General features: G+C 44.5%; 1 protein-coding gene across 6 annotated transcripts in view; it reads right to left on the reverse strand.

Moving 5' to 3' along the window:
* The window catches only part of LOC146984030 (IQ motif and SEC7 domain-containing protein 1-like), a 229221-nt gene that overhangs the window by 33135 nt on the left and 180121 nt on the right, over positions 1–15965 (reverse strand). For 5 of the 6 annotated variants that reach the window (XM_085780854.1, XM_085780858.1, XM_085780860.1 and 2 more), the window contains exons 2-7: positions 11998–12166; positions 8429–8596; positions 7796–7969; positions 7563–7658; positions 4440–5065; positions 2098–3108 (exon numbers count right to left, since the gene is read on the reverse strand). In XM_085780854.1, coding sequence (XP_085636980.1) covers positions 2098–3108; positions 4440–5065; positions 7563–7658; positions 7796–7969; positions 8429–8596; positions 11998–12166 — 2244 coding nt within the window. The remainder of the gene's footprint in view (positions 1–2097; positions 3109–4439; positions 5066–7562; positions 7659–7795; positions 7970–8428; positions 8597–11997; positions 12167–15965) is intronic. The other variant, XM_085780855.1, reaches the window with a different exon arrangement.

Below are 15965 nucleotides of genomic sequence, written 5' to 3' on the forward strand. Positions count from 1 at the left end.
AAATTATGAAGTCCATCACTCTGTTTTTTTCAATAACTGTAAAACTTTTAAAATGTATCTCCTCCCACAATTTTTGCTCAATTGACACCAAACTTGGTACAGAGCATCTCCAGACTGTCCTCCACAAAACTTGTTTCTTGGATTTTTGATTAAGCAAAAATTGAGCCTACAGTGCATGAAAACGTTTGACTGTAAACAGTACTGTAAACATATACCATCAAATTCTTGCTAAATACATTTTCAAACTTCCTGAAAAAAAAGACAATATTCTGGAGTCATGGTTGATGAAGTTTAGCAAATATCAGAATATTATCTCAAAAACTGAATTTTCTAGAACATTTTGAATTCTGCTCTCATGGGAACAACTGCAGTCAATGTGAGTGTGGAATTTTTAAACATCATATTTTCTCTTATGAAGCAAAACACTTATCATTAAAAACAAATCACCAACATTTCCATGCTGTCAAGATGCAATTTATGTATTATCAGATTTTTGTTTAGATGACTGAATTTCTGAAATTTGACCATTGACCATTTCATCACAACAGCTGCCCGGGCACTGACTCACCAGTGGATAAATGAAGCTACACAGCAGGTCTCACCACCAGCTTATTAGCTCAGCGAGTTAGGAGCTGGTTCTTGGTGTCAGAGATTGTGAGTTCGAGACCCAGCAAGGGTGATGATGATGATGACAGATCAAAATGTCAGATGTCCTCAAGCTGTTTTGCTGTCTAGATGCAATTTATGTATTAACAGATTTTTGTTTAGATGACTGAATTTCTGACTTTTTGACCATTTTTGAAATCTGCGTTCACAACTGCTGCCCGGACACTGACTCCCTGAGTCTATTTTAGAAGACACACACCATGTCTCACTTCCAGATAATTAGCTCACTGAGTTAAGCGCTGGTTTGTGGTGGGAGGGGGTGTGAGTTCAAGACCCAGCAAGAGTGATGATGATAATGACACATCAAAATGCCAGATGTCCTCATGGTGATATCACAGCAAGCCTCTAAATTTAAAAAACAAAACAAAAACAAATAGCTTGGACCGGACCATGGGCGAAAGCTCACTAAATTTTGCACAAAGGTCCAGTGTCATCTTCTTCTTTCTACTTCCAAGGAAATCATACTTCCCATGGGTGAAAACTCACCAAACCTTACAGAAATGTCAAACCCCATGCCAGATCCCATGTATTATCAGATTTTTGTTTAGATTACAGAATTTCTGACATTTTGACCATTTTCGAAATCTGCCTTGACAACAGCTGCCCGGGCATTAAAATGAAGCAGATAAATGAAGCTACACAGCAGGTCTCACTACCAGCCAATCAGCTCAGCGAGTTAAGAGCTGGTTCTTGGTGTCAGAGGTTGTGAATTCGAGACCCAGCAAGGGTGGTGATGATGACAGATCAAAATGTCAGATGTCCTCCACACGAAACACAAGACAATTGTACTGATGGTGGCATCACAGCAAGCCTCTAAATTTAAAAATCCAAATAGCTTGGACTGGATCATGTTCGAAGGCTCCTAACATCTTAGAGTCACAGTAGATGTTTAACAAATACATATCATTATTTTTACCTCAAAAACTGATTTTTCTTTTTACTGTGGTTTCAAATCCGCCTGCACGACAGTGAATGGCTTACTCAATTTGTGAAGCCACTGTTCAAGTGCCCCTTGTCAATTAGCTCAGTGCGATAGACAACGGTCTTTGGTTCCCGAGGTTGTGGGTTCAATCCTCAACTGATGCAAATTGAACATTATAAGGTTAACTGTCCTGTCTTCCTGTTTGTTGCTCAGAATTGCCTAAATTTGCCCAAAAGTAGCCCGGACCCGACCCATTGCTGCGCAACAGCTATAAATTTATTTTATAACTGCTGTACATCTGAGTTATCTTACACATCTTCTTTGATATGGATGATAATCTGATGGTACAGATTTAATGTAAGATTTAGTTGACTTGTCTTTATATTGTGATTGCAGATTTATGTTTAAATGTACTGGTTTTAACTGTGGACCCCAGGAAGACTAGCGACGTTCTAGAGCGCAGCTAATGGGGATCCTAACAAATAAAACAAATAAAAGCACACACATACTTGTTAAAGAGGTTGAGGCCGATGCGGTACTGTCGCCGCTGCACCACGTCGTTGTTGAAGGCGGGCGAGTCCCAGCTGTGGCGGCTCTCCCTCTGATAGGTCTGTTTCCCCAGCGCCGCCCCCCCGATCGGCTCCCGCAGGCTGTCCCGCGACGAGGAGCCCGAGCTGCAGTTGTTGACGGTGGTGTCGTCGTTGGAGTTGGTGGTGGTGGAGTTGACGCTCTCGTTGTCTCCGTCCGAGCAGAGCAGGTGGTGGTGGAGGTGGAGGTGGGGGTGGTGGGGGTGGTGGGCCAGGTGCTGCTGCTGCTGCTGCTGCTGCGCCTCCATGTTCTGGAGGGCCGAGGACGAGGAGGAGGAGAGCGGGGAGGGCGTGAGCGGCGGCAGGGGCGGCAGGGGCGAGAGCGGCGTGAGCGGGGGCACGGGCGAGGGCAGGGGGGAGGAGGGGGGCTCTGGGTAACCGTGGGGGAGGTGGTGTGGGTGTGGGTGTTGGTGGTGCAGGTGGTGGTAGTGGTGCTGGGCGAAGTGGTGCGCGTGCTGCTGGATGTAAGGGCCGCCGCCGCCGCCGCCGTGGCCGTGGTGCATGTGCAGGATGTGGGGCTGGCTGTACTGCGGGTGGTGGTGGAGGATGGTGGGGAGGTGGGGGATGGGCGACGGGTGAGGGTGAGGGTGAGGATGAGGATGAGGGTGAGGGTGAGGATGAGGGTGCTGGAGAGGGTGAGGGAGCGGGTGCGAGGGCAGGGTCCGGGCCGAAGGCATGGGCAGCGGGACGTTGGCGGGGCTGCGCGTCTGCCCCTGCGCCGTGGCGACCGAGCGGCCGTTGGGTTTGTGTTTGATGGTTCCCTGCGGGGAGTCGGCCTCGCTGCTCCCCCCTCCTCCTCCTCGCTCGTCCTCTCCGGTCTCCCCCTCCACTCCCACTCCCACTCCCACTCCCCTCCTTTCCCTCTCTCCTCCTCGCTCCGCTCCCGACGGCTCCTGTTCGTACACCAGGCGTCCGATGGAGCCGCGCTCCGACCTGCAAGTTGGAGAGATAAAAGTTAATTCTGAGCAGTAATTCCAGGAAATCACACACGTCCACACAGGTGCACAATCAAAAAGATTAAACCAGAGGACAAATTCACATATTGTGATAATAGTCCCAGAAGTGTTAATGAAACAGCAACATTGTGGATTCAGAAGGTTGAAGGGGTTGAACAGGACACATAAATGTCACCAGCCTCTTGTGCTGGATTATTCATGGTACAGGGTCAATGTGAGAAACAGAGAGAGTGTTTGATAACAAGGCTATTCATTCATTCATTGGTTCTTTCATTAATTCGTTCATTCGTTTATTCATTTGTTCGTTCATTGGTTCATTCATTTTCATCATTTGGTTTGTTCATTCATTGGTTCATTCATAGGTTCATTCATTTGTTTATTCGTTCATTTTCATTCATTCATCCTTTTTCAGTCATTCGTTCAGTTTAATTTGTTCATTCAATCATTTGTTTGTCCATTTGTTCATTCATTTGTTTGTTCATTTGTTCATTTTCATTTGTTTGTTCATTTGTTCATTCATTCATTTGTTCCTTCATTCATTCGTTTATTCATGTGTTCATTCATTGGTTCATTTATTTTCATCATTTGGTTGGTTGGTTGGTTGGTTCATTCATTCATTCATTAGATCATTCATTGGTTCATTCATTCGTTTATTCATGTGTTCATTCATTGGTTCATTTATTTTCATCATTTGGTTGGTTGGTTGGTTGGTTCATTCATTAGATCATTCATTGGTTCATTTATTCATTAATTTGTTTATTTGTTCATTTTAATTCATTCATCCTTTTTCAGTCATTCGTTCAGTTTAATTTGTTCATTCAATCATTTGTTCGTTCATTTGTTCATTCATTCATTCATTTGTTCGTTCATTTGTTCATTTTCATTTGTTTGTTCATTTGTTCATTCATTCATTCATTCTAGCCTTCATTCATTCGTTCATACGTTTATTGATTTGTTCATTTATTTTCATCATTTGGTTGGTTGGTTGGTTGGTTCATTCATTCATTCATTAGATCATTCATTGGTTCATTCATAGGTTCATTCATTGTTTCATTCATTCATTCATTCATTCGTTCATTTTCATTCATTCATCCTTTTTCAGTCATTCGTTCAGTTTAATTTGTTCATTCAATTTTTTGTTCGTTCATTTGTTCATTCATTCATTCATTCATTCATTCATTCATTCGTTCATTCATTCATTCATTCATTCATTCGTTCGTTCATTCACTATTACTGGAGGGTGATGTTTTGTAATAATAATGATATATGTGTATTTGTATCTCTTGCTCTCTGATTGGCTGTGCTGACCTGTCACTCATGTCCACAGAGCTGTCACTGGGCGGTTCGATGGTCAGGACAGGAAGGTGTCCCCCTCCCCCTCCTCCTCCCCCCGCCCTCCCCCTGTACTCCCCCCGACACTCTGTGCAGGGGGTGCTGCTCCTGCGGCTGGCGCTGCTGCCCCCCTCCGTGTCCCTGCTGTCCTCCCTCCCCCCCGGGCCTCCCCCTCCCCCTCCCCCTCCCCAGTACTCCGTGTCGGAGCTGGACGCGGGGCGGGAGAGCGGCGAGGAGGGGGGGCGGGACAGAGGCGAGGAGGGGGGGCAGCCCTCGTCCATGTAGAGGGTGACGTCGCTGAAGGAGGTGGCGGTGCTGTCCTCGTGCATGGCGGCGCCGCCTCTCCCCACGCCCCCTCCCACCCGGCCCGCGGGGCGCCGGGAGGACGTGTTGGTGCCGCGCCACGCGCACTGTCTGTAATCCTCGTCCTCGTCTTCTTCCTCGTCCTCCTCCCCTTCCTCCTCCTCCTCTTCCTCCTCTTCGTCCCCTTCCTCGTCGTCCTCCTCGTCGTCTTCCTCCCCCTCTCCCCCCGCTTCCTGCGAGTCTTCGCGGCCAGACTGGCAGGTGAGGGAGTCGTCCATTGAGTCGGCCAGGGACTTCACCTGTGATGTAAACAAACACAGAGTCTTCTAATTTAAAGGTACAGTATGTAAGAAATCTAAAGCAACTGGCCGTAAAATCCTCCTAATATGTCACAGAGACTCAGGAATAATGTTCATATAACATGATGAACTCACCAACAACAATAGTACAGCCAGAGTATTCGCATTAAAAATCTTTTTTTGCAGACTGCAAATCATGTTTATGTTTTGAATTTACATGTTGCGCCACCTAGCCCTCTCTCCTAGTCACGGCGGCGTCAGTGGCGTTTCAGCCTCCGGTCTGGTCCACTGAGCTGCCGCTACGACTGGGAGGAAAAAGAGATCACTGTGTTTTGAATTTGACTGCAGTAACCGTTTTTGGCCACATTCTTACATATTGCACCTTTAAAGAAAAGAGTCGCAGATGGTAATTTTAGGTTGAATGTTGTTTTAGAGGAGAAATATCAGAAGCTTTAAAGTGAAGAACATGGAGCATCCTGGGAATCTTTGAAACTACATCATTTGGCACATGAGCATCAGAACATTGATAAGACTGAACAAGAAACAGTCTCTTCTGTCAGACACACAAACAGCCTTTCAATACCAGCTTGTACGTTGATATTTAGTCTTTAATGGCTGTAATGTAATGAATTGTGACTTTGTGCCGCCAGTGCAGCTTTATATGAGGTTCTTATTTTAAAGGTCCACATAGTATGCAGACAGATTTCCACATCTTCTTTGATACTCTCATAGTTTTGATATAGAACCTAGACCTGCTTTATTATCAAAGCCTTAGTCCACAGATAAATGCACACAGCCTGAACTCAAAAACTGAGCTTTCAAATGAGCTGTCAGGACTTCTGGTGCTAGATGCTATTTTATTATACATTATATTATATTATATTATATGGTTTTTAGTTAAAACCATATATACATATATTTATAAAACGGAAAGGTGAAGTCCTGCGATCTGATTGGTTGTTAACCGTGGTATATTGAGCATATACCACGGCTACTATTCTAAAGCCTTATCACACGTAAGCTATCACTCCGCCTCAGGCACGTATGACTGGTATGAATGGAAGTTGTTGTCATGTATCCATGACAACGGACTGTTGCAGTCCGTAGAAAAAGACAGTCGATGTTTTTACGATGTTAAAAAATGTAGTAAAGTAGTTGAATCCACATGTTTAAGGTGAACTTTGACCTCCAGAGGGTTAACAATGGTAGAGGGGACTGAGCAGTGACAGAGGAAAAGACCAGATGCAGAGCTACTTGGAGCTAACGTCTGGAGAGGTGGGAACAGTTTTTTCCACAGTGAGGCTATTTTATTGGATAATATGTATTTCTGGTTGAATAAAACTACATGAAATGAATTGCGTATCCCTCTTTCATATTGCCTTTATTGGTAACCGTTTTATAAAAGCAATATATTCGCGGAGGGACGACAACAACGCCCCTTAGCCGTGGTATAATGAGCATATACCACGGCCTGATATATTGCTTAAAGGGATAGTTCACCCTAGAATGATATTTCGCTCATTATCTACTCACCCTCATGTTGACTAAGGGCTGGAAGAATTTTCAGAGTCCACCGTCCCTTCTCTGAGTTACAGGGGGTCTTGGCGTAGCAGTGCATTTCAATGCAACGGTTGCAAAGGGACACCAGAGCTCTTCGTAAAAAAACACACACAAAAAAACATCCAAATACCTCCATGATGCTCGTATGTAATGTCCGTCTTGTGCTGAAGCCCCAAATTGCGTAATTGTCCCGAAAAAAATTAAATAAGTCCACATTCCAAGCATGTTTGTAGCATTAGCTCCTAGTGTCTGTTGTCCGGCTCTTCCGCTGCCAGCGCGCATGCGCAAGGTTCTGGCTCGTACAAATACGGCTCAGCAAAGAAATGCAGCTCGTCCTCGACATCAAAATCTTCAGCCATGGCTAAAATATGTTTTAAGAGGCCAAAATTGCACGAAAAAGTGTTGTCCCGGTGCAAGGCAGGCTATTACGGACTGCTTCTAGTCCTTCGCCGGGGTAAACAAGGAAGCGAGTCGGTCTCAGTGCGAACCTTGCGCATGCGCGCTGGCAGCGGAAGAGCCGGACAACAGACACTAGGAGCTAATGCTACAAACATGCTTGGAATGTGGACTTGTTGGACTGAATTTTTTTCGGGACAATTACGCAATTTGGGGCTTCAGCACAAGACGGACATTACATACGAGCATCATGGAGGTATTTGGATGTTTTTTTGTGTGTGTTTTTTTACGAAGAGCTCTGGTGTCCCTTTGCAACCGTTGCATTGAAATGCACTGCTACGCCAAGACCCCCTGTAACTCAGAGAAGGGACGGTGGACTCTGAAACTTCTTCCAGCCCTTAGTCAACATGAGGGTGAGTAGATAATGAGCGAAATATCATTCTAGGGTGAACTATCCCTTTAAATATATATATATATATATATATATGTCTTTTTTGTGATTCAGCCATTTAAAAGCTGAAGAGGTGACAAATATCTCTACCTGCTTAGAGAAGGAGTCGTCCATGTCTCCTGCGTCCTCTGACCCCTGCTGACCTGCTGACCCCTGACCCTGCGGCTGACGCTCATCAAATGAGTACTGGATTTACCAAAAACAACAACAACACACAGACAAAATAAGAGTGGGTAAAGTGATCCTGAACAGACTGTTTTGGGACTATAAATCTTATTTGAGCGTATGTGTGCACATGTTTGAGTGTGTGTGTGAGTGTGTACCTGCATCCTCATGTTGGACAGGATGATGCGACGGGTCATCCTGCTCTCGGACGCCGAGCTGCGAAGCCTCTCGAAGTTCTTGTTCATCCGGTACTGCCTGAACGCCGTCTGGATCGTCCTCGCCGCCCGCCGGGACACAAACTGGCCCCCATACTTCCTCTCCAGCATCTCCACCTATCAGACGGCACAGTCGTACACACAGCTGACCAATCAGGAACAGGAAAGGACATCATGACACACAAAACAAAATCTGCAGACAGTAATAAGGTTTTTCTTCTTTATTTTATTTTAGTTTGTTTTATTTGACTCTTTTAAATGCAGAAACAATGAGCGTCACCACATCATCACATCATTTGATGCCTGTGGAGAACAGCGTGTGTGTGTGTAACCAATGTGACAGAATTACACTAAAGCACATGAAAGCAGAGGGGCGTATCGTGACACAGCACTGAGCATCGCCAAATGAAGTGTGTGTGTGTGTGTGTGTGTGTGTGTGTGTGTGTAGAACAATAGGCGTGGGTGTTTTGATGTGCTCTTTACACAGCTGGGCCGTGTTGCTTTGTCTGAAGAGGATGCAACATAACAGAGACGATGGCATGACAAGAACCCGACCGGAGCACTGCAGTGTTGTACCTTCTTGTCCTGGAGGTCTGTAGAGAGCTCATAGCTGTCAGAGAGAGCCTTGCAGCGCTTGCTCTCCTCCTCCTCTTGCTTGCGGAGCGCCAGGCTGGCCGGCTGGTGTCTGCTGCGCTGAGCCCAGGCGAGGCTTGCCGGGCTGGGGGGAGAGATGGGAGAGCTGCCCTGAAGGAGAGGAGAAGGAGATGGAGAGACAGGGGTTTGTGTTTCAGACTCAAACCTGAAGTCAGCGGTGAACAGTATAGATGGGATTTATGGCTCTTTGTGGGGAGCCGGATCTTGGTGAGCCGTTCCTTTCAAAGAGCCGTTCAAAAAACTGGCTCATTTGACTGATTTTTATATTTAAGTTTTAAGAAGCCAGCCTGGTGGTTACTCATTTTATCTTGGAAATAATGGGCTGAGATTTGGGACAAAATAATACAAAGTTAGATATCCCCCTAATATCTGAGTTTGAATTACTCTGAAATATTGATTAGGCTTGTTGTTTGTTTGTTTGTTTATTTTCACATATCAAAGTTAAAAAAGATATAACATATAAAATCCAAAACAATTTGAAGGGGAATGCCAAAAAACCCTCCAGGGGCTTGTAGGGTGGCATTCTCCGACTACAGTTCTAAGCTAATGAGCAGACATTTGTGAGGTACAAAAGTCGTTCATACATAATAAACACAAACATTGTTTAACATGATTTAACATTGTACAATGCAATACAAAAAGCTTGATAAATATATGATAAGAAATATAAAATAATCCCAGTTTAGATAGGCAGACCATGTGGAAAGTATTGGCTGGTTAGCAGGAGAGACTTTAGTGCTCTCCTAAATTGTTGTAAAGATAAATCAAAAAAATGTACAGGTAATAAATTCCATATTCTTGGTCCACGATAAAGTATACAGAACTGTGATTGAGAGGTACAACAATATTGGGTTCTAAGGTGACAAGAGTTACGTGTGGAATGGGTGTGAAATTGATAGTTGTATGCAAATATATAATGAAAAGATGATGGAAGGAGTTTTTTTAGGGAACCATAAACAAATAAACCAATCTGAAGATTAACCTCATTTGATATGTGTGGACTAGATTTTAACGTCTGAAATGGATTCATTGTAAATATTAAGACAGCTGCAGCTGCTCTGCTCTCAGATTCAGGGGCACTCACGTGTCTGCACTCCTCCCCATGTAACAGGGCAAGTACACTGGGAACAGTCTATGTAGTTTTTACCTGTTGGAGGGCTGCATAGCCGTGCATTGAGGAAATAAAATAGACCAGCTGTGCAAAATAACGACACCCGCGCGGGTGCACGCCACTTACGTAGCCGATGGAGCAGCTTCAATTTGACTTTTATGAACACACAGAGATGTAAAAAAACAAAAAACAAAAAAAAAGAATGGTTCCCAGCTGCGAGTCGGTTCCCATCGTTCATGTTAAATAGAATCGGTTCGTTCGTGAACGTCACAACACTAGTGAACAGTGTTGGGTTCATTCCTCTTAAAACCTACAGTAATTAGTTCTAGTTACTAGTTAATAACCCCCAAAAGTAACTGAGTTAGTAACTGAATTACTACATTATAAAAGTAACTAATTACCAGGAAAACTAATTATTGTGTTACTTTTTTAAACTATATTTGCCTTTATTTGATAGCACACAGTAGAGATAGACAGGAAAGGGGGAGGGAGAGAGAGGGGGAATGACATGCAGGATGGGCTGCCCGACGCGGGACTCGAACCGGGGCCGCCTGCGGTGAGGACTGTAGCCTCTACATGGGGCGGTAGCTTTACCATTACTTGGACTCACCTCCTTAAAGGGGCATTGTCGTTTTTTTTTACAATCTGGACCTTATTTCTAGCATAAACTCACCCAGATAACTTTGGTGTCATTAAAAGTCGTTACAACAAAATTAGATCCAGCTGAGAGCAGCGTATATCTGTATAATGCGAGTACACAGGGCAGCAGAATGCAGCCTCTAAATAACACATTATCCGCCACGAAACTCGTTCATTTCACCAATATTTTGTCATGATACACTAGTGCTATTCCCCTCTGAGTTAGCTGGTTAGCTGTTATCAGCATCCGGGGTCTGTAGGTTGACCTACTGACCTCTGACCTGGATGATGATAATAATCATTCCACTTCAGCATTCGGGTCCATTTTTATCTCAACCAGCCGGAGCTTTAGTGAGTCCAGGTTGAGGAGAGGAAGCCTGTGGAAGCTGAACTTCATCCAGCTGCTCATTTTGTTCTCACAAGTCAGAAACACGCAGAAACAAACCATAGCATTAGCGGTAGCAACAAGCCGCGCCACGCTCAGAGATGACATCATCCAGGTCAGAGGTCAGTAGGTCAACCTACAGACCCCGGATGTTGATAACAGCTAACCCCGGACTCAGAGGGGAACAGCACTAGTGTATATAACAAAATATTGGTGAAATGAACAAGTTTCGCGGCAGATAATGTGTTATTTAGAGGCTGCATTCTGCTGCCCTGTAGACTCGCATTATACAGATACGCGGCTCTCGGCTGGATCTAATTTTGTCGGAACGACTTGTAATGACACCAAAGTTATCTGGGTGAGTAAATGGTCGTATTTTATGCTAGAAATTGATTGTAAAAGACTGCAATTCCCCTTTAACCCCCCAACCACAACCTTAACCTCCTGTTTATCTGGGACTAACTCACTCGGTGATGCCCCGTCGTGGAGCCTGCCTGTGTGGAGGCTACTGAGTTAGTTAGTTCCAAACAGCTTTTTTCTGACTAGTTGATGGACTGAAAAAAAGGTGTATAGTACACTTTAACAGGTGTATTATTTTGTGACGGGACTTCTTGAGTCAAGTAACGGCACACTGTTAACTGTGTTGTTACATCATGAGTTCCTGACTGTACTTTTTGAGTGAGTAATTCTTGCTTCACTGTTGACCTCTACTACGACCTCCAGCAGACACACAGGCTGGCCCGCTGCCTGGCTAACAGCTCACTGAGCAAAACTCTACACCAACCAGTGCCAACAGAGGAAGTTAAACTAAAGCTGAACCAATGCTACTCTTGCCTTCACTTTTTAGGCAAGTCATCATTAGCAGGCAGATTACTTACAAAGATTGTAATGTTGAGTTTTTTTTTTGTTTTTTTTTAAATCTTAAAAAGAGGGTTAGCAGATTTTGATCATCAAATAGATAGATAGATAGATAGATAGATAGATAGATAGATAGATAGATAGATAGATAGATAGATAGATAGATAGATAGATAGATAGATACTTTATTGAGCCCGTAAGAAATTCATTTTCTCGGCTGCATCACATCTCACACAGTGCATTAAGTGCATAAAAACAGTGTAAAAGAAAGATAACAATAAATATTCATAAAAAGATAGAGAGCTAACAGCCAATAAATATTCATTAAAAGATAGAAAAATAGCAGCCAGTGCAACCAGTGTAACTACCCACCCACTACTCATCATGACAGATTTGGTGTCTCTTTAAAAGTATTGATACTCAACAAGATGAAACTTTCTGTTATAAACAACTTCATGGCTGCACACCTGTTGTCTGAGTTTCCTGTGTTTTTCTTACCTGAGTGTGTGTGTGGGAGGCTCCCAGGGGCCCGCTGGTGGAGGCAGAGCTGTAGGGATCACAGGGGCTGGAGAGGGGGCTGTTGCTATAGCGATGGAAGTGAGGCGGGTGGCCAAAGGACGAATCAGGAAAGGTGAGTGCCTCTGGACACTGAGAGTCGCCCTCCACACTGAGGAGGAAAACACACACACACACACAGAGGGGTGTTAACCACCTGATAAGGTTAATGCTAATGCTAATGCTAAGGTCGAAGTCACTCAATGACATGTTTTTGTTTTCTGTCACACAGAAGAAAAGTGAGAGATGAAGAAACAGACAGAGACTTCATCAGGATGAATGGAGAAGTCAACAGAGAGCAGGATGAACAGAGGGATGAGGAGGATGAAGAAAGGAATGAAGGAGGGGAGGAAAATGTTCTGACAGGAGGAGACAAGGGAAAGAGGGAGGGAGGAGAAACAAAACGGGACAGGAAGAGGCAGAAGAGCAGGGGGAGGACACCGAGAGGTAGAGGGAGAAAAGAGTCAACTCAGCTGACCAGACCAGGCCAGACTAAACCAAACTAAACCAAACCAAACCAGACCAAGCGCCAGACCAGACCAGACTAGACCAAACTAAACCAAACCAAACCAAACCAAACCAGACCAAGCGCCAGACCAGACCAGACTAGACCAAACTAAACCAGACCAGACCAGACCAGACTAAACCAAACCAAACCAAACCAAACCAAACCAAACCAGACCAAGCGCCAGACCAGACCAGACTAGACCAAACTAAACCAGACCAGACCAGACCATCTTAACCAAACTAAACCAGACCAGACCAGACTAGACCAGACTAAACCAAACCAAACCAAACCAAACCAAACCAAACCAAACCAAACCAAACCAAACCAAACCAGACCAAGCGCCAGACCAGACCAGACTAGACCAAACTAAACCAGACCAGACCAGACCAGACCATCTTAACCAAACTAAACCAGACCAGATTAAACTAAACTAAACTAAACCAGACCAGACCAGACTAGACCAAACTAAACCAGACCAAGCGCCAGACCAGACCAGACTAGACCAAACTAAACCAGACCAGACCATCTTAACCAAACTAAACCAGACCAGATTAAACTAAACTAAACTAAACCAGACCAGACTAGACCAAACTAAACCAGACCAAGCGCCAGACCAGACCAGACTAGACCAAACTAAACCAGACCAGACCAGACCAGACCATCTTAACCAAACTAAACCAGACCAGACCAGACTAGACCAGACTAAACCAAACCAAACCAAACCAAACCAAACCAAACCAAACCAAACCAAACCAAACCAAACCAAACCAAACCAAACCAGACCAAGCGCCAGACCAGACCAGACTAGACCAAACTAAACCAGACCAGACCAGACCAGACCAGACCATCTTAACCAAACTAAACCAGACCAGATTAAACTAAACTAAACTAAACCAGACCAGACCAGACTAGACCAAACTAAACCAGACCAAGCGCCAGACCAGACCAGACTAGACCAAACTAAACCAGACCAGACCATCTTAACCAAACTAAACCAGACCAGATTAAACTAAACTAAACTAAACCAGACCAGACTAGACCAAACTAAACCAGACCAAGCGCCAGACCAGACCAGACTAGACCAAACTAAACCAGACCAGACCAGACCATCTTAACCAAACTAAACCAGACCAGACCAGACTAGACCAGACTAAACCAAACCAAACCAAACCAAACCAGACCAAGCGCCAGACCAGACCAGACCAGACCATCTTAACCAAACTAAACCAGACCAGATTAAACTAAACTAAACTAAACCAGACCAGACTAGACCAAACTAAACCAGACCAAGCGCCAGACCAGACCAGACTAGACCAAACTAAACCAGACCAGACCAGACCAGACTAGACCAAACTAAACCAGACCAGACCAGACTAGACCAGACTAAACCAAACCAAACCAAACCAAACCAGACCAAGCGCCAGACCAGACCAGACCAGACCATCTTAACCAAACTAAACCAGACCAGATTAAACTAAAGTAAACTAAACTAAACCAGACCAGACCAGACTAGACCAAACTAAACCAGACCAAGCGCCAGACCAGACCAGACTAGACCAAACTAAACCAGACCAGACCATCTTAACCAAACTAAACCAGACCAGATTAAACTAAACTAAACTAAACCAGACCAGACTAGACCAAACTAAACCAGACCAAGCGCCAGACCAGACCAGACTAGACCAAACTAAACCAGACCAGACCAGACCAGACCATCTTAACCAAACTAAACCAGACCAGACCAGACTAGACCAGACTAAACCAAACCAAACCAAACCAAACCAAACCAAACCAAACCAAACCAAACCAAACCAAACCAAACCAAACCAAACCAGACCAAGCGCCAGACCAGACCAGACTAGACCAAACTAAACCAGACCAGACCAGACCAGACCATCTTAACCAAACTAAACCAGACCAGATTAAACTAAACTAAACTAAACTAAACCAGACCAGACCAGACTAGACCAAACTAAACCAGACCAGACCAGACCATCTTAACCAAACTAAACCAGACCAGATTAAACTAAACTAAACTAAACTAAACTAAACTAAACTAAACTAAACCAGACCAGACCAGACTAGACCAAACTAAACCAGACCAGATTAAACTAAACTAAACTAAACCAGACCAGACTAAACCAAACCAAACCAGACCAGATTAAACTAAACTAAGCTAAATCAGACCAGACCCGGCCAGACCAAACTAAACCAGATCAGACCAGACCAGACCAGACCATCTTAACCAAACTAAAGCCGACCAGATTAAACTAAACTAAACTATACCAGGCCAGACCAGACCAGAACAAGCTAAACTAATCTAAACTAAACCAAACCAGAAAGAATTGCTACCTGAACTGAAATAGATGAGGTCAGATCATCTATATCAGGAACAAGTCAAACTAAGTAAACCAGAAAAACCACAAACAAACTGGTTTAAATCAAACTGGACTAAACCAAAATAAGGATGAAGCAGTCAAACCAGTCAAGATACCTGGAAATGTTCTAACTACTTCCCACCAGATTAAACAGGGCAGAACGAACCAGGAGAGTAGAGGCAGACAGACTGGAGTCAACTGGACCAAAACCTGAACAATCCAGACTGATCCAGAATGATAAACCACACCCACAGGAACAAACCAGATCAAACTGGACTTGATCAAATCAAACCAGAACGAACTGGGGCAAACCGGAGTAAACCAGTCCTGCGTCACACTCATTGGTCAGCAGTTTGACGACATGTGACTCCTTGGTCACCAGCTCAGCATCCTCAGAGATAAAGAAAAGAGCAGGAAAAGCAGAAAACAACATGGCTGACAGATGATCAATGGATTCAATCAGGACGGAGACCAGACCAGAGAAGCAGAGGTATCTGTGCGTCGGCCATCTTTAGTTTGTGCTTCATCAAAGGGGCTCTTCGCTGTTAATCTAAGACACCCATGAAGCTGGCAGAGAGGCTCATATGGGCCCTGCCAAGCTCTCTGCCTCGCTCTCACACACACACACACACACACACACACACACACACACACGCTGTGCCTCTCTCAAATACAACACACTGTACACCCACATGCACGTACACTGTACACACCCCCACAGTGACACACACTGCACACACATACTGCTGTTAGCCATGAGTCACCCTCATGTGACTCAGTGTGTGTGTGTGTGTGTGTGTGTGAGGTGTAGAAGAAGCTTAAGACGTTATTCTGGGATGATGTGGCGTTTATATCCCTAAACTTTGATATATTAAATCCTCTCTCTCTCTCTCTCTCTCTCACACACACACACACACACACACACACACACACGCACACACACACACACACACACACACACACACACACACACACACACACACACACACACACACACACACACACACACACGCGTGCGGCTGAGA

This window comes from Trachurus japonicus, chromosome 7, assembly GCF_045865225.1.
Source record: "Trachurus japonicus isolate A0001 chromosome 7, Traja_1.0".
Classification (NCBI taxonomy): domain Eukaryota; kingdom Metazoa; phylum Chordata; class Actinopteri; order Carangiformes; family Carangidae; genus Trachurus; species Trachurus japonicus.